Below are 26,916 nucleotides of genomic sequence, written 5' to 3' on the forward strand. Positions count from 1 at the left end.
TTGCATTTATCTACCTTTGAGCCTTTTTCTTTACCCGCAAAGATTGTATGTTTGGAGAACGTCTCTCCCATGATGCATCCCAAAATGTCAGCCAAAAAAGGGTTTTTTTTATTCCAGGCAGCATGAGGCCTGAGCCCAAAGAAGATCCTTACCCAGTCCCTATTTTCAGTCCTCAGATACAAGTTAGCTATCATGTGATGGCTTTTGTAACTTTAAAGGTCTCTCAGCAGCTGACTGTTATGACATACAGGTGCTCTACAGCCTGTTAAATGCAGAGGTGATGGGGTTTTTTTTTTTCTCTATTTAAAAGATGAGTCACCCACTTTGAAGCTCTCTGTCTGAATGTCCATCCAGTCTGCTCTAGACAGCAACTAGGAACGGGGGGAGCTTCAACCTGTCCATATAGACACAGGGTGTTAACAACTAATTAAAGAATTTACTGCCTCACTAAAACTCCATTATTGCTGTTCCCTCCCAATCATTGGCTCTATTATTGGCTTTTATGGACTCAGGTGAGCTTCCGGAGAAAGTTGTGCTTGTTTGGGCCGAGTGGTCAGCCCTGTCCCCGGAACAGGATCGTCTAAAACAACCATAAAGCTCAAAGGATAGATAGAGTTTCTAAAGTTTTTTTTTTTTCTTGTGATGCAAAGAGATCATCATTTCTAAAGTGACACTGGTGAAGTGATGGATAATTTGCGACCTATTTTTCTTGTTACATTACATGGGATGTGCTTCTGCAGCTGCTTTCCTTTTTCTCTCAGGCAGAGAGCCATCTTTTTGTGCAGTTTCCCCACATGTGCTTCCCATCACTCTCCCGTCTCACCTCTTTGTGTATTAATCAATCTCTGTCTCGCCTCCGTCCACTAGGTGACAGTAACACCACAGTTCTGTCCTCTGGGGGATTGGGATGGGATGAGGTGTAATCTCTGTTTACACAAGGTGAATTGGCTGAAGACTGGAGGTTGTAGGCCGAGCGGGCGTGTCGGCAGCAGCGCAGCGGTGATGCTGTAGTGATGTGGTGACGTGGTGGTAAAGTTAATGATGGTGGTGTCTACAGTGGGAAGTCCACTTACTACCCATGTTACTATTCTGCTTCACATCACTCAGCAGCATACTATAAAGGCTCACCATATAATGACCCAGTCGTAGTGCTCTGTGTAAGCTCAAAAGTACCATCATAGAAGTAAGAAAGTTGTTAGTTTTGATTGGTTTGTAGCTGTGAAGCAGTGGCAAGCATTGTTTTTATTTTCAATGATGGTTTTTCCAGCATTGCTACGTCCGCTGCAACCAGGTTAACCCTCGTAGCCACTCAAATGGGAGTCATACACCAGTGGTTACAACTTTTTTTTTTTTCTTTTTGTTTGACCTTCCCTCACAGCCCTGTCAGATGTTATGCGTCACTTTTATATCAATCATATAGAAGTGAATATTGTCAGCATGTTTTTTTTAATACAATACTTAGTGATTCTTGAATTATTGATGTTTAGGCTCAGGCTCTTGTTTGTTTTTTTTTTTTCCCCAGTAGATGTTGACACGTTTGCATTCATTCTATTGAACTACCACTTTGCATGACAGCAGTGCAGTTGGCCTGTCCTGGCTGGTATGTGATTGCTTAATGTGATGATGAATGTAGTAAAAAATAAGCCTCACACCCATTTTTAATCCATTTTGTTTTTTTCATTTAACTCCAAAACAAAAATGTCGGCCTTTCTACATGTTCCAAGTTCCTAGGCCACTTAATCCTCAAAGTATCTCAGTATCTTTGACTCGTGTACCACTGAAGTAAATCCAGTTTTTTTTGTGAAAATGCAATGTACTCACATCCACAGGAGGCAGGGAACACATGCCTGGTCCATTACAGACTTGTTGTATTCCAAACTGTAACACACACATATTACCCGCTATCTCATGTACACATTTTACACAGTCAAAAGCTTGTTTACATCTTAGCAGCATGTTTTTAGGACATTTTTGCGCATACACATACTTTCCACTGTCACAAATAACAAAAATATGTTCCTTCATTCCCACACTTAAGAACAGAATAATAGCAAATGTAACCTTAATCAGTCTCTCAAGAAAATAATAAGACATGGGAAGTAGGGTTTTATGAATGATTTTTTTTCTGACATTGCAATTTGAAATCTAAAAATAATTGGTTACATCTATGTGTTAATTTACCAATGTCTCTCACATAACACATAACACACAACATCACACAGATCAGAATAACAGCACCAACAACACTCATATTTTGTTTGGCTCAGAGCAGATCCGCTGTCTGCTAGCTAGCTAGCTAGCTGTCACTGTACCCAGACAGACTATAGCGTACACATGCTAGAGTTATCTTCTAGTTCATCTTCCAAAAAGGCAGCAGTTTCAAGCATGTTTTGATTTATTGACTAAATAATTAGCTTTGAGAGACAAACGTGTGGTATATTGTGAACTTTCTATGCCATGGCTCATGTTAGTGGAGCGGAGCAGCGAACTCCAGCGATAGCAAACGAGACCGGTTGACCAACACACACTGCAGCATTAAACAACTTAAACTAACTCTGGTGTGAAGAAAATAAATCAGTGCTCAGTCGGTTTCATCTCAAAAACCCTGAGCCTGATCAGCGTGTTGGACAACGATGGCTTTCCTCGGAGCTAACGGTGCAGCAGAGAGGCTGCTCTCCACTGCTGCGGACACAACCTTAATAACAACACAGCGGAGCACCCCTCCTCTCCCTCATTATGTTTTTCTCATACAGGCAGGAGACTGTAAGATGCTTTCACATTAATTCATTCATTCATTAATGCAGTTAACTTTTTAAAATAAAAAGGCTGTGGATCATTTATCTCATCTGCCAGTTATGTTTCATATTTTTATATGTTAGTGCCCCCTTTTCTATACAGTCAATCAAGAATCTGTTTTGAATTGAATGTATGATATTGTTTTCCATGTGTTACACACTAGAAAGTGTTGCATTTTTTCATAATTTGAAGTAGATCATCTTTTTCACAAGACCAAAACAGTTGTTTTATGTTACAATAAACATTTGGGCAAAATTGTCCCTAACCCTGAGAAATTGATGTAATTTTTTTCTTCAGTTCTGTTGTAAATTTGGTCTTAAATTTAATTCCGAGTGTCATTAAGGTCTTATAAAGTCTTAAATCTAACTTGCCTTAAGCTGTAGGAGCCCTGCTATAATACTCTTCAAAGCTGTACATGAACTGTTGCATGGACTTAAATGATTTTAGAACATATAAAGCCTGCAATAACAACAGAAACAATTCACCAAGAGCAATATGTGCCTAAGCGACTCTTACAACAAATATCTGTCTTTAAACCAAATCATAATTTTCTATCTTTATTCTTTAGCTGAGCTACTACATAGTTTTTTCTACATAACCCCTGGGACCCCTGGTTGGGCCTCACTGCTATACAACTCGTTCAGTGACCCTGTGATTGTAGCTTTTACAGAAAAAAAAAAGAGTGTATCCTCTTGGTTTTCCCTCTCAGAGGACTTGTCTAGGGGTGCAGTTACTTAACATGTGTTAACTAGACTAGTGTGGGAAGATAACCACAGAGTGACGTGTGAATGAGTTATGTTCTGGAGAATAGATGACACTTACAAACAATAGTGAAATATTGTGACACATGTGCGTGAGCTTTTTCCATTTAAGCATCATATCGGTTTCATCAGTTGATATTCGATGTAACCGAAACGTAACTGTGATGCAGGCAAATAAACATCACTGTTTCTCCGTTGCTGTCTGACTGTTAGATCTCTTTGATTGCAAAGAAAGATAGCAGTAGAGAAGAGTTTGGTGTCGTGATGGACTGTTTGTGTTTTCTTCTTGTTTTGGTTACTTGTAATCCTCCACTACACTTGACTGGATTTAAAGTGAGATCTGTCTGCTGCCTTGACAGATCTTTATGTCGTAAATTACAATTAAAAAAAAACCGCTCTGTCACTTTTGATAAACATTTTAATTATGTTGCAATGCGGCCATTTATGCTTTTTTTTTTAATATAAAGTGCGTGTAATTACAGTCTGGTTAGCAAAGCCTGGGTGCCAAAAGCCAAGGAGTTTGTGCTTGTGTGGTTTTCAGACTAGATTTGTCCTGTAGGCATGTGTGGAGGTTTGATGAAATGGCGAAGACAGGTGAGTTTTAGGGAAAGTACACAAGGAGGTTTTGGCAGCGGAGTAAAGTCGTTTAGCACTGCAGTGTTGTCAGGAGAAAATGTCTTAATGCCAATTTTGGTGATTTGTATGTTTATATTTGAATTAAAGAGTTACATGGTCTTCAGCTGCTGATTTGGGAAATGTTATGATGGGCTCGTTGGCAGTTGGATAATATCTAAGATAAATGGCTGTGAATCTGAAGCTGTCTGAATAATCAGTATAATATTCCTACAGTGTTTACATAGAGACAAAATATGAGGGTTTAATGTCATGTCCTATACCTTTTTGTTTATGAACTGACAGCTGTGTTTGAAGATCTCTGTCTTGCAGGGCTGCACAGACCATATAGAGATCACGAAGGTCTCTGGGGGGGGTTTTTTGTTTGCTTGTTTGTTTGTTTTTTTGGCAATTTAGAGTTTTAGCAGTCCAGTGGAAGTTACATTCTGAAAATTTCATAATTCAAGGCTACATTTAAATGTATTCAATTAAATAAATGCTTCAGTATTTCCCCATCCCAATATTATCCCTGGCCAGTGTGGAGGAAGACTTTGGAAAATGGATTTACAGAAAATGTAATTGAATGGTTGAACATTATTTTTTTTAGTCTTGGTGTCTGACCAAAGACTTTTGAAGGGGATTCAGGGTGGGGGTGTGGGGGGAAACTCATAACCTCAGTATTTCTAAAATCCTTTATGGCCTTGTCTCTTCCCATCTTTTCAGTATTTCACATAGAAAATCTAAGTTATTGATGTGTGAACTTAAGAAATCACCGTATGAATTCATTTTAATGTACTACAGTGTGTGTCATACTCAGTCGTGTGTTTATAGCTTTCATTTCTGACCTTTTTACTCGTAAACTCTAAGAAATCTATGTTTTAGACTCCGCTCCTCACAGGTGCGTGTCTCTAACACGCAGGAGTGATTCCCAGGTTGGATTTGAATCTTTTTTTAGAGGCCTGAGGTCTCATTTATAAACGTTGCGTAGGCACAAAAGAAGGCGAGAAGGAGATTTATGAAAAACAAACATGTGCGGTCTTTCCGCGGAGACTCTGACCTGCGCGTACGCACGTGAACTGGAAAAATGAGAAACTGCGACTCCGATGGCAGAAGGATGAAACTCGAAAAAACGGTTTGAATTGATACCATTGTGTAAAATAAATCGAAATATTACCTCTCACGTATTATATATGAAGAGTTTGTTTGCATAAACAGATAAAAGCCATTCTTAAAATGAATAAACAAACACCTGTTTGATTGATACTCCCTTGAATGCACGCACACAACAAACATAATGCAGGATCATAAATACAAACGGAGATATCTGTTGTTGCAGAAGAACCCCTCAGATATGTTGTACAGTTTAATCAGGAAACATATTTCATTGGATCTGTAATTATTAAACAATACTTGCATGTTTATTCTCATATTTACTCTCATAATTGATAAGGTGAACAGTAGGACAAATTACTTTAAACTGATGGCGTTTTCGATGCCTCAGTCGTGCAGATGAGTGTATAGTTTCATATATTATCACCTGAAGGTGTTATACAGTTGGGTAGTTTTCAGATACACTCAAATGGGTATAAAAATGCATGTAATTAAAAATGCGTTATGATACATAATGGCTGCTTTGGCACTGACGGAAGATTTGGCGAATGGAAGACGGTCGGACAGAGCGAATTTTTCGGAGACCAGCAAAGATTACTGTCCAATGATGATGAGTGGCTTATGAGCCTGTTCCGAAACCCAAGAGCTGTTCTCTTGGATCTCTGTGCTGTATTGGGCCCAGCTTCACAGAGAAGCACCCGCAGAAACCAAGCCGTGCCAGTCCCACTTCAAGTCCTGAAAAACCCGCGGATGTCTGGCAACCGGCACTCTTCAAAGGGATTTGGCAGGCAGGTCAGGGATCTCTCAGCCAACCTTTAGCCGTGTTATGCCAGACCTGTTAGGAGGTATAATTGCTTTGACGCATCTGAAGGTTTCCTTACACGGTGGGTGAACAGGCAAATAAAAAAAGCGCTATTTGCAGCAATCTCCGGTTTCCCAAATGTAATCGGTGCTATTGACTGCACTCATGTTTCTATTAGGGCACTGAGAGAGAATGAATTGCTTTTCATTGATCGAAAGCATTTTCATTTGATTAATGTCCAAATCATATGTAATGCGGACATGGCACTTATTACTGTAGAGGCTCGGTGGCCTGTGTCAACCCAGACTTGCAGTCAGAGCTGCACGTGATGGCTGGTTTGTAGCTACGGATGATCGATATAGAAATTCTAAATCAATTGAAATATTTCTCTACTGCATTGCCTAACCCATTCATGTAGGCGACAGTGAATATCCCTTCAAGCGTTAGCTGCTCACTGCTTCCCTTTCTTTAACCCACAAAGCCTAGAGGAGAGAAACTACAATTTGTTGCGTCATTGCCAGGCACGCGCTGTTGTGGAGCGCACCATCGGCTGTCTGAAGGGCAGATGACGTTGCACAAGCGGAAAACTTTTATACAAGCCCGTTAAAGGTTCGCGAAATTGTGAGGGCGTGTGCTGTGCTACATAATGTTACCTCCTGACGCTGTTGGTTGTGTTGGCCTCGATCCCTATTCCCACACATTTCAGCCAAATGCCGCTGCCGCGTGCCAGCGTGTGGATGTGATGCCTCGCTTGTAAAAACACAAGGTATGGAAAAACAACACTATTTATATAGCTCAGTGTACAGCTTATGTCACATAAAACAAATATTATTTATTTTTACTCCTCGACCTCGTTGAGTGGATGGTGTCTCTTTGCGTTTGGGTCTGCATCTGTGAGGACGCGGCCGCTGGAGGGTCGAGACGCACGAGGTGCAGTGGAGACGCCGGGGCTTGGTGCGCTCAGCTCCCGCTCAGCTGGAACACGCAGCGACTGAAAACAATATAAAATGTCTCTTTTGTTTGTGTAAATAAATGTTTAAACACAATTTGAATGCATCTGGTTTACTCTCTTTTCAAACGAGGGAATACAAACTCCACGACTCTGTCCCCCCTCCACCCCCGTCACTACTCCACTCAGCAGGGGTTCTCCTATTAGTCCTGCAAGTCGCTCATCAAGAGAGGTTGAGCTCCGGTGTCCCCTTTCCCCCCACCCGTGACACAAACACTCTGTCTGTGTCAAGCTATTTTTGCCTTTTGGCTTCTACTTTTTGGTCGGATCACTTCTTTTTTATTTCAGAGAGGGTCCGACCTCCTGAGCCAGCAGCAGTCACTGTGCTCGCCACATGCTGTCACTCTGAAGCCTTTTTGGCATTTGTAATGCCCGCACTGTGTCCACCAAACAATATCCGCTTTCTTGCTTCAACCTCCCCGACAAGAACTTCAGTTTCACACCGAGTGACATTTATTTTTTTAGCCTTTCTGTCTGAATTTGCCATCATTGTGGTCATGCAGTCAATATGGATTAATATTAATTAGGGGCGTTTCACTGACTATTTATAGGCAGCTATTGGCGTTAAAAGGGCGGGACTAGAAGCTCGCTCACGTGCGCCAAATTTCTAGTTGATTGGGGTTTGTAAAGGGAAATAAATTAGAATAGTTTTGTGTGTAAGCACTTTGTGTTTCATCCGTTTTATAAATGAGGCCCCCGCGGAGGAAAATGCACAATATTTCACAAGAAAGAACCTAAGATTAGAGAACAGACTGAAAAATAAACATGATTTTGGCAGAATTTAGATTTTGATTTGCCACCCTTTATATGGGCTCCAGACCTCCAACCACTGGTTTATAGTGACCTAATTGTAGCAGCTATTCTTAAAATCTCCTGAAGGCTTTCTAACTGCATGTTGTGTTGATATGTGTATGTGACAATCCCTCTAAAGCTTTGTTACAGTATTACTACAGTTTATTTAGATGGTGTCAGGTGTCGCTGCAGTAGTTGGAAACAATTTGTTTAAAAAGCGATCCGCGTGAAAGAATCAGGCCGAGATGACACGGAGCACTTCCTCTCAAACATCAGTTAAACCAGGTTTTGCATCCATTTTGTCCTCTTTTCTTCACCTCCTGTCTCCCGCTTCCGTGCTGCTGGAGCAGCTATTTGCATCAGATGATCGTGTATTTAAAAAAAAAAAAAAAACCCATGACCACAGGTGTCAAGAAACCAGTGACAGTAATGGAGGGGAGGGGGAGTGGGGGGACTGCCGGCACGGTCTGTCTGTCAATCTGTCACTACCTTATCATTAGCCCGTCAGCCCAGGCAGCGCAGGTCTGACCCAATCAGCAGCACACACACATCACACAGACACACACACCTGTACACTTCCAGCAATATCACAGAGTTCATCTGAAGTTTGACAGACAGGGACATACCCGAGCTGTCTCCGTGCATACCCAGTGGGGAAAAATGCACCATGACGCAGAACGATCAATCTAAACGGGAGACAGCAGCTGAAAAATCAATAAATCATTTACAAACGGGATATTGGTTACTGTAATAGTCCATATCTATCAGCGTTATTATCACATTTCTTTATTTGTCTAAGTAGCTGTTTTGGAAAGGATGTAAAATAAAGAAATAAAAGAGGGAGCTTTATGTTTTTAGGGTGTTGTCCAACTGTTAGGAAAATAACAGTAAGGGTCAGGTGAAGTTAAACAGACTTTTATTCAGGATGCACTCAGGAAGAGTTGTCTTTGTTAGACTTCTTTCTATTTAGCATGGTGGAGGATTCAAATAGCATTGTATGGCATGACCAAGTTTACACTTATTCACATGTTTTCAGAAGCTTTAAAGCTGGAGTTTGGGGACTTTTACATATAAATGAACGTGTGTTACATTCAAGCCCTTCCCCAAAATAAGCTCACACAATGCTGATTATGCCGATCACTGCCAGATAAATCTCTCTGTATTTCACATTACGCAAAGTTTTTAAATCCGGTGTCTGTGGCGACTTTCCCGCGCTAGCGTGTCTTAGTGATGCGTTTTACGTCAATCAGCAGTGATTGGTTGGCTAAGCCGGTTAACTTTTGGTTTAACCCTTAGCTAACTCGACTGTTCAACTGTTTACTATCAACGCCAGAAGGGGGAGACAAAAGCTCTGTACTACAGGTTTAAGTAGAAACGTAAAATTACTTAAGCAGGAAAATAGTTGAAAACCTGTCATAGAATCAATGACTTTTATTTTTATGTAAAGGCTCTTAGTTTTTTGTTTTTTTGGTATTGTTTTGACATGGTGGTTCAGTGGTGGATGCCTCAAAAATTGCCCGATGAAACTAATTTTATTTTATCAAGTTGGAGTGGGGTATTTTTTTTTTTGAGAAATCACAGATATTAAAATAAATGATTTGTAAGTAAAATAATATGGCTGTTTTAATTCACATATTAAAGAATAATAATAAAAAAAAGACCCAGACTGAGTTTTTACTTATTTACTTTGAGGCCTACTTGTCATGTGGAAACGCACATCGTTTCGCCCCTCGGAGGCGATAACAGATAAAGTACCAGTAGCCGAGGAAAGGCCCGCGGAATGCCGGGATGCTCGCTCGAGGGGCCCTCAGTTTAAAAAATCCCCCACTGTCATTGGAGAAGACCTCGCTTGTTTTTCTAAGCACCTGTTGAGCTTTTTCAAGTGCAGAATTAGGGGCTGTTTGGGGAGTTAACCCAGGACGCTCCTGCACTCCCGAGACAGGAAGTCTGATTGGTGATATCTGTGATTAATAGCGCTCTCTCTCTCTCTCTCTCTCTCTCCCTCTCGCTCTCTCTGTCTCTCTTCCAGATGTCCTGAGACATTATACGGTCTTGTTTTTTTAAAATATGTAAATTCCTACATAATCAGTTCCTCTACACTAGTGTTTGGTTTGAGATGGAGTTAATATAATGTGTTGTTTTTTTTTCTTTCCCTGCCGGTTTGATTATTATTGTTTCCACACTAATTTGCTGAGAACGGATTCATCCACCACGAGACGATTCCACAAGCCATTCAGAGCAGCATAAATCACTTTTTGTAATGTTTCCTTTCTGCGCAAATGTAATTTCTTTACTTTTCTTTCTTTAATTGCCATATAGGAATGTACATGCAAGTAATCTATGATATGGCATTCCTCCCCCCTCCACATGAGGTGATTATTATTTCATGACGGATTGGTTTTGCCTTTATTGTATGAAAATGGTTTATAATTCATTTCATTTTTAATGTGATCAGTTTGGAATAGTTACTCCAGCGGTTTGCTTTAAAAACAGTTTAGGCACTTGGTAGTAACTGTAGTTTATTAGCCTGACCGAAGCAGGCCTCATGATATTTGAGCACCTTTTATGTCACATTTATTTCATCCGCTTCCCTGATTTACCTTGTTTTATGCCAACTGTAAGTGTTTTCTTACAGATATGGTGCAAATTTATTGTCATCTGTCATATTATGTTTGTATTTTAATAAAATAACATAATAAAGAAAAATGTAGACAAGGCTCTAATTGTATGTAATGAAAGATCAGCACAGCTACAATCAAAGCAATGCATGCAATATAAAGCTATATATATCCTTTGCAATCAAAAAAACATAAATCATTTCTACCTCTTCTATCTGTTATTGGTCGTTTATATGGTAACTCCCTGGAGTTCATAATCTCACCCTGGGCATCTTTTTTTATTTATCGCCATGACATTCTTCATTCTTTCCCCTCTTTTTTCTGCCAGAACATTAAAAAGAAGCTGAGATTAATCAGAGTTTCTATATCAGAGCACCCGGCCTGGTCGCTGATGGATATCACATTGGCTTTTGTTACTGCAGATGACAAATTGTAGGGGGGGGGGGGGGGGAGCAGCAGCTCTCAGGGTTTGTTTAGCATTCCAGATCCGATGTGTTTTGAAAAGTATTAATGGAGGACATGGAGGCACGAGATATCACCTGCAGGTTCAGTCAGGAGTGCTGTCAAAACCAGAGTGGGCCTGTGAGGTGAAACTCTGTCATCATGACACTTTTACAGTACGCCTCATCTCAGCCTTCAAACCGCAGGACCAACTGTGATTTTCTGCCTTGGCTCTCAATGAACCAAGAAATGTATCATGTAGTTACATTTCTTTTTTGTAAAACAATTAGCAACATGTATGTTTATTTCTATAACACATCAGTTTTAATAAGTTTTAACAAACCATTTCTCTGTCATCTACTTTATGTTTTTTATGCTGGTGGTTTTGTCAATCAAGGACAAAAAGGAATCTCCCCTCTCTAGTATGACTTTCAAACAGTGGCTACCTCGTGTTTTTAAGAAAACTTTCCATTATTTTATGTGTAATTAAGAAACTATTACAAACACATGCAAGAGCTGAAGATTGTAGCTTTCAGTGGGTCAAGTATGCGTGTGAAATGAATGACCAGTATGTCTCTCATGTATTAGTCCATTTAACTGGGGGAGTTGTGCTTCCTGTGGCAGTGACCTTCTCCCTGTGGCTGCTAGGAATTAGTCATTCACTGTGTGTCTCGGCATGATGGATGACACCTGCACCCGTTGAGCAATCGCTCCCTGGCGCACTATTGTTTTTCTTTCTCACTTTTGCGTGGGAGCAAAACTGCGTGCATTCCCGAGCCAAAACCAACTCAGATAATCATCTCATCTGCAATGATGTATGATCTTCTCTCTCTGGAAGACAAGTTATCAGGCGACCTGGAATGTCTGGCCAATACAGTGGTGGCAATACCAGTGCTACCAGTGAATCTACTTGTTGGGTCCTTCCCGGAGACCTACTGCGTCGTCGTCCGCACGAACCCCAGAGTCACATCGCTCCAGCTGAATGTGGATGATGCAGCAGTTTTTTTTAACGCGCTCTGCCTCATTGTTTCTGCCATATGGTCTTCTTATCCGATACTCGAAACAAAAGCCAAATTCCACGGCTGTTAAATTCTGCATATGACGTTAGCTCAGACCAATAAGAAAACCAGGCGCTGAATCAAAACTATATGTTGTCACAGTTTAAAATCAGTGTAATATCTCACTGTATTCTTGCAGCTCTTATTTTCCACTGCACACTTAACCTTTTACGCCTCGTCTTGGCGTAGAATGCATTTGTTGCAAATAGGAGACTTGTAGTGTATATGTAAGAGTTTGTCCTAATGGCTGTGCTCCAGACACTCCTTTGCTATTAGCACTTATGCCTAACTGAATGTGTATGTATGTGTGTGTGTGTGTATGTGTTTGCAGGGCGCTAGATGACAAGCCCTGTCAGGACTATTGTGGCTCCGAAACAAAAGAACCTTCAAATAATGGAATCTCTCAATATGTCACCCACTGATGCGTAGCAAAGCCATAAACGTCAACCAGATGGCAGGTCACTGTAACATTACGCCCCTCCGCACAGCTGTAGGAGGTGGGCGCCTTGCAGGAGAAGTTTTCAGCCACACACGGGCAGAGCGGAGGGGAAACCGAACCGAGAAATTCAGCAGCATCATCCTCTGAGTTTGCCCTCACCATGCTCAGTGATTGTGCATCGGAGGCTATGAAGGAGTGTGAAGTGCTCCCAAGAGTGTGTGGGTTCACTACTGGCGGGCTCTATGATTAAACAGTAGTACGTGCTGACAGCTGGGGTAGACGAGCATGATGCACTGGGGCCTGGTGGAGCAAGAAGCTGCCTCTTAGTGGTGTGGAGGAAACTACATATTTTGTGTCCTAAGGCCTTTACGCAAAGACACATGACATGTCACCATCAGACTTGAATCCAAAGAAGGCTTAATGGATGATTAAACTATCCAACATTTCCTGCTTGAGTGGAAAATAATACCGCTCTCTAAATATCAGCGGTTAATTACGCCACTAATAATAACCCCAACGGATTAAAACGTAGTGCAATGACGGGTTGCATCTTTTGTGTATCTGTCATTAGTTGAATACAACGCCCTCTTCTTCAGTTTTTTTTTTTTTTTCTGTAGTTTGAGTGACAGGGCACACCATAGCATTGTTCCCTCTTGATTCCCCTAGAAAAACATTCCCTGTTGCTATTTTCAGCTCTAAAGATACAACACAGAGAACAGTTCTGACTGGGAGTTGTCAAAAGTCATTCTGGGACATAGAGGGAGCTTAAAGTAGTAGTAACTAAACACCAAAAACAACATCTCAAGTGCTCATTAATTGCTTTAATCATCACACATTGGTACAATATCCAAGGCTGTTTGAAGGTCAACTATTCACAATTAACAGATAGCGTCAGTTTCAGTTGATAGATATGTAAGCATAGGAAGTATACGACATATATATTGATTTTTTTTTAGAATATTTCTAAGTTATAAGGTGTGGTAAACCTGCTGTTTCGCACTACTGTGTGCAGTATGTCATACAAAGGTCAGTTTAGGATTATGGTTGTGCAAATTTTAGTTTTTTCTTCAAACGTCTACAGCTTGTCCATTCATCTGCCATCAGCTGTTCTTCAGGTGTCTCGTCTGCGAGGGCGTTAGACAGACGCTCAAATAAACACGACCCGGTTTTGCATTCATGCTTGTCATCACTTAATTCTTCTGCAACTGCCATCTTGGAGATACAGCATGCAGCCGTAAAGACACTAGTCCATAGTGCGTCACGCTGACCGCCCTTCAACACGCTGAACTAATCACCGAATCTGAATTTCACAGTGGGGCTGGCCTGCTAATTAGTAAAGAGTGTTAACTAATGTTACCTTTCTAAGTTAATGAAGCATTTAGAAACCTGTATTCTTTAGAGTTCCTGTAATATGAGGTTTACGATGAGGCCCGAAGTAGTTTGCAGTATGCAGATGTGCACAGTCGCTCTGGTCACTGGCAGGGACAAATAGCAACGCTCTCCTTTTCGGGGTTATTATTGAAGAGATTTCATGTGTTTTTTCAGTTAGTTGATGATGGAAAAGCATACTCAACTTTTGTGATAATCAAAAACAGTCTAGTTCAGTTTAAGTGCAACTCTAAAAACACACTAAAGGGTTTTCTGCTGCTGCTGTTGATTCCTAGTCCTACCTCTCTGTATCTGCAGTGTAGTATCTGGATTATTCTACAACTCTATAACTGTAAAAACACACCTACTTTACCCATATAAAGAAGATTTAGTGCCTCTTAGCTACAGTACAGGTAATAATTTATGACATACTCACATGCAATATTCACATTATCACAGAAAACAGCTTTTGTGCACCTCCTGCATATGTTGTAACAGTGCTGTGCTGATATCTGTGCTATAGGGTTGTTTCTAGAGCTGCAGCAAAGAGTTGATTAGTCAATTGACTGAAAATTAATTGGCAGCTATTTTGGTAGTCGACTTATCGTTTTAGTCATTTTGAATTTGAGGATTTGAAGCTTTTTGGTGTCATACATAACAGTAAACTGTATTTCTTTGGATTTTTGACTGTTGATGGGACAAAAAACATTTGACGACTTCACCGTCTAAAAGACATTTTTCACTGTTTTCTGACATTTTATAAACAAGATGATTGACCAAGAAAATAATCAGCAAATGAATCGATAATGAAAATAATCATTAGTCGCTAATTGTACTTAAAGTTCAACTTTGTTGACCTTTGACCTGAGCTGTGCTGACTTTTTGAGAGCACAGCCAATGGCTAAAGGCTACTACTTATGCTGCGATTGAAGATAGAGGGAAAATTAATAACTGATCATGTTTGCTGGGAAATATTGGCTTTCAGATTCAGTCACAAATTTTGTTACGAAGATACTGTTTGAGTTCATATTGTAGCCTGTAGTTCTTTGAAAAACCAGATCAGGAGAAATGATAAAATGTGCAAACAGTTACTAACTTGAAGTTTTTTACTAATTGCTACTTGCTAATGAATTAGCTCCCACATACCCTCCAGATGCAGCAAAGCCTAACATGCAAGTTTTGTGTGCAAGAAGATTTTTGAGATTTGCAGTAGCAGTGCACTGCTGTAGTGCACTTTTTGGATGGGATTGCAGTTCAATTCAATTCAGTTTTATTTATATAGCGCCTAATCATAACAAAAGTTATCTCAGGGCACTTTTCAGGTCAAGACCGTATCAGAAGCTCTTCTTTTCCCAGGCTCTGTTCTCCTTTCACCAGATCACCTGTTAAGACATGTTCGGTCACTTCCAGCATCTTTGTGTTTGTACAAGCTGATCGAGCAGGCAGGCAGGTTTGGTTTCATCACGAAATCTGATTACCTGATGAAAGATCTGATGTGCTTTTACCTTCACTGCAGGCCTATTAATAGCGAGGCCTGAAAATGATTTGTCCAATGTAGTTGTTTTCAGGGCAGTATCATTAACAACCATAGTCAGGTCAACTGAGCCGTGACAGATGGAATTTTGTTTGACTCTTACCCGCCAGTAGCTCGGTTCAATAGTTCTTCATTCTCCCATTCGTAAATTAAGATGCATGCAACTGTAGAAAAAGTCATTTTTTTCTGTGGTATTTCACTTGATAATTACTTCCCTGGAAAAACCCCAGAAGACACACTCTTTTATAGACAATATGTTTAATTGAGCAAATTAGAAGGAGCCCATATTGCACAGCAGCTGTGTACACACACGGTGGAATCTGTAGGGGAAGCCCTCAGAGAACCAGTAAAGGGATGTAGTGAGAATCGTGAGTTAAAAAATAAAAACCTGATTGAGTCAGAAGGCCTCCGTGCCAAAGCAGTGGCTTTTCAACACAGATGCACATAGTTAGCGTGTGTGTGAAACCTCAGAGTCCCTCACTGATCACTCGGGCTGCATTGATTCTCCAGCTGCTGGCACATTACCGATGTACTGGGTTTGCATGGATGATATGATTGGTGGCTTCAGCCCTGCAAAATGTGGAGAATTATAGTCGCTCACAGGGATTTTTGGAAAGAAGACTCATTGGACCACTCATTCAGACATATGTTCTTGCAAAGATGGCACAAGGCTCAAAACACCAAGACTTCTTGAGGTAGTTGGTGTTTAAATTAGGCGGGGTGATAATCAGAGTGGTGATTAGGTTCCTTTTGAAAGGGTTGGCTGGCACTGGCTGTCTGTCAAAACCATCTGGTAGCAGCAACAAGTCTTCAGCCTTGCGTACGGCTTTCAAATGAATGGAAAGGAAAAAGATGACACGGACAAATTATCCAGTGACTTTTGCCCCGGTTAGCAGTCAGGCAACCTTCTTAACAGATTATTTTAAGGTGAACTGTGACGACTGACGGACAAGATCAGATTTATGGTGCTATCTGATCCTCCGGGGCTTTAACAGATACAAGTTCACATTGGGTGCGTGTGGTAGAACTTCCTGGTGTACAGCGACAGTGTAATGTGCGTACTGTCAAAAGAAAAGAGTGGAAAGCAGCAAACCAGCGAGCCTCGTATGGCTGCAAGTAATTATTATTTGCATTATGGATTCCTTCGTTGATTAATTGTCGGTGTAATCATTTAATAATTAAATAAAAATATAACTAATGATGTCAAAAAAAAATGTTAATATTGCTTGTTTTGTCTGACCTACAATCAAAACTCCAAATGTATTCAATTTACAGTGATATAAACCAGAGAAAAGCAGCAAATCCTCACATGTGAGAAGCTGGAACCAGCGTCTGTTCAGCATTCTTGCTTAAGAAGTGACTTTAAACAGTTTCTCTATGTTCTTTACTTTCTGTCCGTCAACTTAAACTGGAATTACGGTCGACGCAACGGGACAACCGCAGTAGATACCTACAGCGTTGGGTTTTAGTTTTTAGCTCAGTGTCAGATTTTACTCGTTGATGGTACCACTGCAACACCGTGATACACCGTGATATATCGTACAGGATCAAACAATACTGTGCTTTAATTACATTCCCCGGGGGGACTTAGTAATAAAGAGCAACAGTGGGCTACACACATACTTATACTACTGGAGTTATATCCAGGTAACTTCTTATTTCGCCTCGTCTCTTACTACTATTACTTACATGTTTTCGTTCATGCATTCATTGCAATAGAGAGCAGCAGTTGCGCTGAGCAGAGGGTTTGCAGTGGAGTGGTAACTGTCTTTACTGTCAACAATCACCACCGATTGCATGCACAGTATGAATGAATGTCTAAATATTCACTGCTTCCAGGATAACCGATGGTTTCGTAGCTTTGCCGATACCCCTTAACTATAAATGAGGCTCTTGTTTCATTAAAGGTTGTTATTAATAGAAACATCTGGAATTTTCCTGAAAACTGAAAACATGCATTCACCTAAATGTCCATGTTATTAAAGTGACTTACCCTGACTGTTTGTTTTTTTTTTTTTTTTTTTTTTACTCTCTAGGTTTGGTGGAGATCTGCTTGATGCATCCCCTCGATGTGGTGAAGACGAGGTAAGCCACCCATTCAACCTGAAAACTTGTTGCTTGCTGCTTTAAAGAAAGCGATTTTTCACTTCACATCTGCCTCAAATCTTCTTCGTGTGGGTACATGAGTTTGTGTAGCGAAGTCCCGAGCATACCAGGTCTTTTTTTTTTTTTTTTTTTTTTTTTTTCCCAACTCAGCTCAGCGGGCCTGGCCAGCTTGGCAATCATTCTCCACACAAGCTGGCACCGGTGCCAAGAGCCTCAGACATTTTGTGGAAAATGAAATGCATCATTTACCCATTCATTCCCCACACAATGTTAACGTTAGATGTTTTATGTTTTCAAATTTTTTACCTTATTACTTAATTGAATCATATCCTTTTATTCGGCCTGTGGTTCTTGAAAATGACGGGGACTTAAAAAATAAATCAGATGCCACTAAAAGCTTTCGCTGCGTTTCATGGGATGTTTTCCGTTACCATCTCCTGTTTGTGTGTTATGCAAGAGTGGCAGCAGTCTTGAGCTGCAGAGTGATCAGGAGCCTCACACCACAGTGTCTCAGCCTGCCATAAACAGGTCGTGGGCTACTACTAAAGCTTTATAGTCTTTCACAGGCCCAGCCAAGACCTCTGGCTTAGTTCTTAGCCCCCCTGCCCCATTCACTACTTGTCAGTAAATTGTACTGCTTTTTCTGTCATTTACGGCAGCAGTTTCTTGGTAAATAAATTGCTCGGCGTGCCTTTTAAAAAAGTGAGATGGTTACACTTTGAAGGCAATGCCACCACCAGAACACAGAGAAGGAAACGCAGGGATAAAAGCTAAGGGTGAGCGGTGTTGTATTAGTTGATATTTGATACTTTGAAGGCACACAGTGTGATTTATGGTCACGTGTAGAAGGTATGGGGGTTTATTACAGGTAAGTCTTGAGCGCCTCGCCTGTCCGTCCTCACACGGGGTCAGGGTTAAAAGTGCACTCACTATTTTCTTTGTAACACTCTTCCTTAAAAAGTGGTAAAAGCTGCTCTAAAACTGGACAGGTTTATCTGTTTGTTTTCTGTTTGTGTCGCCATGTGTTTATGTTGATAGGCGTTCTGTTGCTGAAAAAACGGGCCGTGTAAATTGATTCCTTTTGGTCTTGGCTCAGTCTTTTTTTTTTTTTTTTTTTTTTTAAGAAAGTGCAAGAAACAAATAAAATGTTTTTTCTTATCTTTTATTAGGAGCCGTGCAACCATGTCAAGAATCTAAACTATAGGAGTTGCTGCTCGTTACTCGAAATGACACATACGTGCAGACACACACACACACACATGCGCGCGTATAGATATCGAGACGTTCATGCATACTGTACATGCATGTTCACACACTTAACATCCACACATGAATTCATAAACCAAGCATACATACCAGCTAATTGGGACACTGAGGGAGCTGAAATCTATTAGCAGGAACCTTGGAGCCGAGAGTCAGACACAGACACACCTCCACCACCGCGCTCTCTCTCTCTCTCTCTCTCTCTCTCTCTCTCAGGCATGGCTCTTATTAGGCACCGGCTCCTGCTTTAATGTCCACCGGTCCAAATTGATCGGCAACTGGAGTAAATTTACTTTTTTCCACCAACTCAGAATCAAAGGGATTTTTTTTTTCTTTCTCCCCTTTCTCTCTCTCTTTTTTTTTTTTTTTTTTTTTTTTTTTTTTGAAGGTAAACTTGCCAAAATGTGTACTTGCCCAGGAGCTAATATTTACCTATTTTCCAAATGAGAGTTTATCTTTCTACTCTTTCTTTGAGGGGGTGGTGAATTGCAGATTTTGGATTAGCAACAGCGGTTGGTGTAGAAACACTCAAGTAGCCAAATACTGCAGCTATGAATCAAAAGAATGTCAAGACCGTTTGGGAGCCTTTTTTTTCCCTTTTTAAACAAATACTGATTCATCTTCTAAGATGACGGCTTGGCAGATAAATGAATAACTGTGTTCCAGAGATATTTCAAAAAAGGTGACACATAACTTCTAACATGATTGATGGTGCAAAATTTCGGACTACTTATGAGATATTTTTAAAGTGGAGTAGGAAAGCAAGTCAATTATGACAAAATTATTATCTCAGATCATCAGTAGAGATACCGAGTGGTACAGTCAGCACGCTTTTGGATAATGATAGATAGCATTTTAAAAATATTTGACTAGCCCACACTTTGCTTTAGATACGAGCCCTAAAAGTGAAAGTCCCGGTTCTAAATGTGTCTTTTTGCCTTTGTTGTTTCGCTTTTACTCCCCGTCGTGTGTTCACTGACCAGTCAAGCCATGACCCCTGTTACTCACCTTTGCTAACAAGTACATCTATCTTACATCTGAGGGTCTCCTGCAGAGCACACTCTCCATCAGTGTAACTAACAACCTCTTTCATCGCTGTTTAAATGCATACACATTAATATCGGCCGTTTTGACTGAAATACATGGATGTATTACATATCTTTGTGCAAGAAACAAGCTGGTATAGAGGTCAGTGTCTTGCCCCAAGAATTCCTTGGCTAAACAAATTGCTATTAATAGAATTGGTCCTAGTTTGAATTGAACCTTTGACCTTTCAGTTAAAGAATATTTACCACTAGTAGAACTGGAACTAATGATTACTTTTGCTATCCATTTATCTGTAGGTTATTTTGTTTTAATTTATTGTTTAGTTGATAAAATTTCAGACAATCCACACAGATGCCCATCACAAACGTCCCAAGCCCAAGATGACTTCTTCAGATTACTTGTCGTGTCAAACCAGATTTATGCTGATACAAAACTCATTTTGATTATTAAAATGAGCAAATTTGTTGTTGTTTTTTTGTCCTCCATTGTTTTGTCGATTACAGTGTTTTAGCACTAACAACAAGGCCACATTTCTGGCTACTACCTGGATCATGAAGACATTATTACATACCGTATGTCCTGTTTAAAGTATCGTTATTACATGGGGAATGTACACACATTGTGTTGCAGACCAGCCTGACCTTCAATACAAGTCATCAAGATGGCTGATGGCAAGATAGCCAAAGCCGTTTAGAGAATAAAGCATTGTGTTTTAATAGAAGAGTTGTGTAACGTGAACTATTGAAGGTTTATTACACACATAATCTCACATCTGTAGTTGAGACCGAACTGGCCGTCGTTCTTTGTTGCTTTTAATACATAAAATCCAAAAAGTGAATCCAGAAATGTGACATTTTTCTCATTGTGAGTCACTCTGGATAATAATTAGCCCAAAATGTAAATGTAGCATACTTCACACAAAGTAAACAGTTAATTGCCCCTGACCCTGACCCCCCCTCAGTGGGTATAGGCAGAAATGTGGGGGTGAAGATGAAGGGTGCGGCGCGGGGAGGGAGGTGAGTCGTCAGTTTAGCAGAGAGAGACAGTGGGACCGGAGTTACAGCTTTTCATTAACCTGGAAACCACCTAGTTACATGGTTCATGGGCTGGTCTCAGCTCACTTGGAGGTAACAAAGGGTGTCGGGCGGCACTTTCTGCAGGGGGCTGTGCGCTCGGGGCACCCCATCTGACTCTGATCAGGTTCCCCCTCTCATTAGAGAGTAGCACGAAGCCCGGATTTCCCTTCATGTTGAGATCCTGTTACATGGAGCTCCACCCTTATACACATGCATGCGCATTGCGCAAACATACTCAACTGTTCTCCTGAAAGCAACTTCCCATCACCCCCTTAACTTCCGCTCCGGAGACCGAAGCCACGCCTTCCTCATGTCTGTGTCTGCCTGAGCAATACTTCTCCTGTCACCAGGAACTTCCTGCAGTTTCCACAGCGTGCACATGATCTGATGTGTTTGCCATAATGAGCCCCAAAGATGTATTTCGTGCAATAACTCTTGACGGAGCCACTCCCCTCCGCCCCTTTTCTCCCTCTGCACCCACACTTTCTTTCTCGCTGTTCTTGTCTTTCCTGCTTTCCATACTTATTCCTTCCCTTCTTCTTGCTTCTAGTCTTTTTTTTTTTTCTCCCAGATAAAGATTCTTCATCCAGCTTTGTGGCTCCTCCCCGCTGACATGCCACTGCTGACTTCTTATTTCAACTCTTTTTTTTTGCATTCTGTCCTCTGTGGTTTGAGTTTTTCAGCAACCGTCTCACTTGCACTTTTGCTGAATCAGCCACTACTTCTGTTAATATAAACCTCATTATATAACATCATCAACATCATGTGGAATGCGTTGTTTAAACTTTCATCATTACTTCTGAATTTGTAGTTTGTCGAGCGATTATGCAATATTTTGTTTTAAATCCCTGTTGTACATGTGTTTTAGAAGATTTGTATTGAATTATGCAGTTCTGTAAATTGTGTTGTATGACATGGCTGTCAGAGTCATTGCAAACCTCGAAGCTTGCCAGGAGCCTGTTTCAAGCCTGATTAGAAAAACCTGGTACTGGCCCTTGCTCGCGGCAGTATCCATGGCAACACTACCTCCATTTGGTCACAGCACGCATGAAAGTGTGTCCCACTTGGGGGGCTTGAAAGTGATCTTTGATGAGGGCTTTGACAGATGACGTCCAGTCTTTTTGCGGGACGTGTGACAGCGCCGAGGATGGCCCAAAGGCTTCACCCCCCCTCCCTCCCACCTCCACCTCTGTTTGCCCCCAACTGCTTGGTGAACCCCTGTGCACTTATGGAGGAATCCCTGACACAACCCTCAAACAGCAGGGCACAAAGCAGCAGCAGCCTGATAGCTGATCTTGCCTTGTAAAGAAGCAGGCAGGTCAGCGGTCGTCAATCCGGCTCCTAATCCCCCTGGCGCTGTTAGACTGCAGGGCAAGACTTTATTCACAGTGTAAACTTAAACACATGCCGCGTGCATGGAGGATCGCTTCAGTGCTCGGGCGTGAGCGAGAGCTGCAAGTCCAGTGTAAAAAAGGTAGAGCAAGTCTTTTCATGAGCACAGCAGAGCAGCATATTTGGCAGGATTAAATATGATGCCTTTACATTCCTGTCATACTCTCTTGGATGATGCCTTAGTCCTCTCCCTATGTGTGAATGCTGTCCTTGAGTTTCAGCCTCTGGTGTGTGTATATGTAATCTGCCCTCTTATCAGATATTTACGGTGAAGAGGAGGTCACCCGTTTGGCGGCACCTGGAAGTTGAGCAACGTCCTCCTGGATCCATCTTTTCCATATATGTCAATCGATCTATAGAATTGCCATTCTGATTGTCCTTATTATAACTTTAGTATTGTTATTTTGGTCTATTTTGTACACGTTTCTTTTGGATGTCTGTCCATCTCCTTCCTCTGTTGTTCCTTATCCCATTTGAAGGGTCTAAGGATAGAGGGTGACAGATTGTAAAGCCCTTTATTTATGATTTAAAGCAATATAGATACATTTACTTGACTTGACTGTGTGAATAATGGCTCACCTATTTTTTTTTGGCTAGACTGAAATAACATGATAATGTGTAAGACTGACCTATTGTTTCTACCTACCCAGCAGCCCAGTATCCCTATGAATCATATGATGTTCATGTATTGTTTTGCAACTCATGATTCACATCCATTGCCAACGTTCTGTGTCAACGTGTTGTGCCCAATATGCAATGAAGAGGAAAAAAGGCTGTGGTTGTTGAGGTGGTGGATGGGCATGTTATGTCTGACTGTCATGCAGGTGACGGGATCCTTCCCTAACCCTTAACAAAGTGTTTTAGTTGACTAACCTTAACCGTACCGTAGTTGCCAGGAACAATTATTGCAAGAAGGGAGAGTTTTAAACATGTTTATGGTTGATGGAAAACAACATTAGCATGAACGTAATCTGTGGTTCTACAGAATCGTCTAAAATATACACCCACCTTCCTACGTTCCTTCTCTAGGAGGGGCTGCATGTGGTGCTTTTGCTTCAGTTTCATTCTGATTTTCTACAGTATGTAAAACTTTTTTTTAATTGAAAGGAGAAAACAAAACAAAGAGTCTGAGGGGAAAAAACATAAAGGGTTAAGGTTCACAAATAAAATACATTCAAAGAAGAGCATGTTTGAGTATATATTATGTATCCCTTCATTTCACCCAATGACCCCCATCATCAAGTCCCAAAAGAGCCCATCATGAGCTGAAATCAGGAACTGTCCCTTTCACCTAGCCAATATGTTTTTAACAAAATAAAATAAATGGTTTCCCTGTATGCTCTTGACAACATCATAAAGAAGTATGCCATATTCCAACATGACAATTTGGCAATTAATATTTCTGGAATATTGTAAAATATGGGACCTTTTAAAACGGGGCATCCTGGGGGTCCCGGCAGTATATGGTGCATACCGTGCAACGTCCATTTCTTGTCACCCTTTACTGCCAAATATCTAATAAAGGCAAAATGCCAGAAAAACAATCTTTAAGAACCCAACCCATTATTTTTAATGCCATGACAGATGTTGCTGCAGTTACTCACAGATGTAAGAGATGCAACTCACAGCAGTCACAAATGGATTACTAAATTATAGATTTAAGCTATAGATAGAGGTTCACATAAACAGCAGATGTGCATGTCAGTGTGTGTCGTACTGGGGCACCTGTAATCATTATCAGTGAAGGGGTTCACATTCCAGTACACTAATTACAGAGTGGAGGCATTGTGTGCTTTGATTTCACTAGACCCTGACTGTGCTGCAACCACAGTGCTGCCCCCCTGCTGCCCCATCTCTCTTTTTTTCTGACTCTCAAAATGCATGTCTGTACATCCTTTGTCCCGCCTCCATCGCTCCTTTTCAAACTTCAGCAGCCTTTTTTTTTCCACTTTTGAGTCATTTGTAAAGACGCTTTTAAACTAGCCAAAAAATATAGTTGCTTTGGCACAACTACTCGAACAGAAGATGACCAAGCTGCAGCGGTCGGAGAGGTCAGTTGTTTCACATAGTGCCTAAAAACGCAGCCACAATTCTCTTCCTCTTTGTTAAGGCAGTTGTGATAAACTGCGCTTGAAGTGTTCAACAGACACTTTAGAGCTCAGCATGGTCCCCGCACCAAACCGTACACTGTCTCCTCTGCGGCTATGTGCACAACGTCTGCAGCAATTAATGTTTACATACTTCATCAAACTCTTGAGGTTGAAGAGAGCAGGAAAAGCTGCATGTAATGTCTCTTTGTTAAACCTTTCACAAGGGATGAATATCCCCATATTATAGCATGTTCATTGTTGTATACTTCTACTTCCTTATTACAAGTTCTCATGAAAGGTGTTGGCTATCTAGTTTCCAGTGTATTTTGGAAGGAAACAGAAGAGAAACTGATTGGTTCCAGGTTACCATAGACCAACAAACCAACCATCACCAAAGCACCGCACGCAGTCATCGCACCTGCAGACCTCGACGTTTCAAAATTTTGAGATGCACACACCGGAATTGCAAAGACCAGCACGAGAACCACGCGACAGGGCTCCCTGTACACTTCCTCCGTAATTCCTCATCGTTTGCCTCAAAGTCCGAGGTCCACCGCCTCTGTATCTCAGCCATGTTTTGAGACATTTGCATCATTGCGACGACCCAAAGGTCTGTATCACCGACTGGATCCGTAATGCTTCATGTCACTCATGGGAATGCGCTGCACTTAAAAAAAAAGTGGGTCAGGTACAGAATCTGGTTGGCGCCCAGTAAAAGTGGCTATTATCTGAACTGGCCTTAAGTCTTCATCCCTTAGTTCTTACCCAGTAATACCAGTTGAGAACAGTATGGTAGTATTTGACTGAGAAAGATAGATGTTGAAAGGAAAGCTAAATGAAGAAAGAAGACAGAGAAAGATAACAGAAGTGTAGTCTTTCACTTGGATCCCAAACATATGTGGATATGTTTGGGTGATGGTTCCTCTACATCTAGCTGATTAATCTTCCTCCACTAAAGAATATTAGCTGGTTCTGGTCTTAGATAAGTGACACTAAACACCTAAACCTTATCAAGTTACAAAAGTTTAAATAGAGGAGCTGAAATGAAACATTTTAAAGCAACAATAGCAGCCTCCGTAAAAATCTTCTTCATCTGTAGCATGCTTGTTGGCGTCTGCAACAGATTTCTGTGCCGCGGCCTCTCTGAGAAAAGACAGTGCGGTGTAGCAATAGTGACTCTCAGGTTTCTCTCTGGAGGCACGCAGGGCAGTTGTCTTCTGTCTGGAACACACTGTGTTATAGCCAGTGGTTACCTGCTGTCAGGGGAGTCTCCAAAATCCTGCAGCATTCCCTCACATACGAAGTGGCTGTTACTATTGCTGGCATGGACCAGTCTGTCGCCAAGTTATCTTGACCTAGCTCGTCCGGCCTGCCGTCATCTTTTCATTGCTTCTTTTTTTTTCTCGGTTTCGTCCGGCCATGAACTCCTGTACTGAAATAGTGAAACATTTCTTTCTTGCTAAAGAAAAGTTCTTGAGGAGTTCTTGCACGTCTGCAGGAGAAATATGTTCATAATGTTCTCGAGGAAAAGTATTTTTTGCTGTTATATCATGCCATAATTCAAATTATTGCTCCAACATTAGCACCATAATTTCAGTTAACAGCGTTTGGCAGACGTTAAGAGACCCCAGCTCAAACACCCAAGAAATCCTTTCTGTTACGCAACCACTTAGTGGAAACGTCAGTAAGCCTACTCATTTTTTCCACCTATCTGCTCCACTTGAGCATTAGTGGCTTTCAAAATTAGCTACAGTCTACTCTAACATATAGAGTGATCCATCAGTCAAGAAGGAAGTTTTGCAATGCTCAAAACATCTGAGTCTCAGTATTGGCCTGGCCTTGCCCCAGCTGTCCCCGTGCTGTTTTATGCACCTCTTTTCCTGCTCTTCCATGGTAACACAGACTGATCTCAGGTCACAGGGGTCACAGTATATGAGCAGACATCTGGACCAGCAAACTGGTCCCAACATCACTATAGGGAACAAGAAGAGTCAGTTTTATCGGTTTCAGAAAGAATCTGGAGGGACAGAAGGATGTCGTAGCCCTTTAACAGTCAGAGTAACTTTTTCTCCCTTATCCATACCGCAGCCTTACTCGTAACCAGGGCCGTCCCAGGTCCAGTAGGTTTGTGGTGCTGGTGAAACCCAACCTGGCCTGGTTCAGATCAAGCGTTGACAGCCTGCCGTGTCACAAGCGCCAAAGGTTTATCACTTCCCCTCTGCTCCCATCTTACTTCTTCTTCCCCTCGTCTTTATTTTCCTATTCTGCTCTCCAAAGGTTTGTCTTTATTGGCCTCCAACTGCCATGCTCAAACACTTTTTTCCTCTAACAGTTTGTCAAAGATTCAGTCTATCAGTATTAGTTGTCTTTGCTCACTTTGTCATGTTCTTTTAAAATCAAGTGTCTTTGTTTTATGCTCTTTTTTATTTGTCAGTGAATCAGTTTCTACTCAGAGAGAGTCAGTCAGCACTGTTGTCAACAACAATGAGTTGTCAAAACAAGCAATTGGATCAGAGGGACAATTTTAGTTTTGGTTACACTCTTTTACTGTGAAGCATGATTGGATGGCTAAAGTCATAATTGGCCGTCTTTGCCATGTTGG

The 26,916-nt window shown here is 41.2% G+C and overlaps 1 protein-coding gene across 4 annotated transcripts in view; it reads left to right on the forward strand.

The window, feature by feature from the left end:
• slc25a21 (solute carrier family 25 member 21) overlaps nucleotides 1-26,916 on the forward strand; it is a 111,268-nt gene that overhangs the window by 48,199 nt on the left and 36,153 nt on the right. For 3 of the 4 annotated variants that reach the window (XM_044374207.1, XM_044374206.1, XM_044374208.1), the window contains one exon: nucleotides 17,377-17,425. In XM_044374207.1, coding sequence (XP_044230142.1) covers nucleotides 17,377-17,425 — 49 coding nt within the window. Of the gene's footprint in view, nucleotides 1-6,577; nucleotides 6,848-17,376; nucleotides 17,426-26,916 lie in introns of those variants that run through there. The other variant, XM_044374209.1, reaches the window with a different exon arrangement.

This window comes from Thunnus albacares, chromosome 15 (genome assembly GCF_914725855.1).
Source record: "Thunnus albacares chromosome 15, fThuAlb1.1, whole genome shotgun sequence".
NCBI classification, from domain to species: Eukaryota; Metazoa; Chordata; class Actinopteri; order Scombriformes; family Scombridae; genus Thunnus; species Thunnus albacares.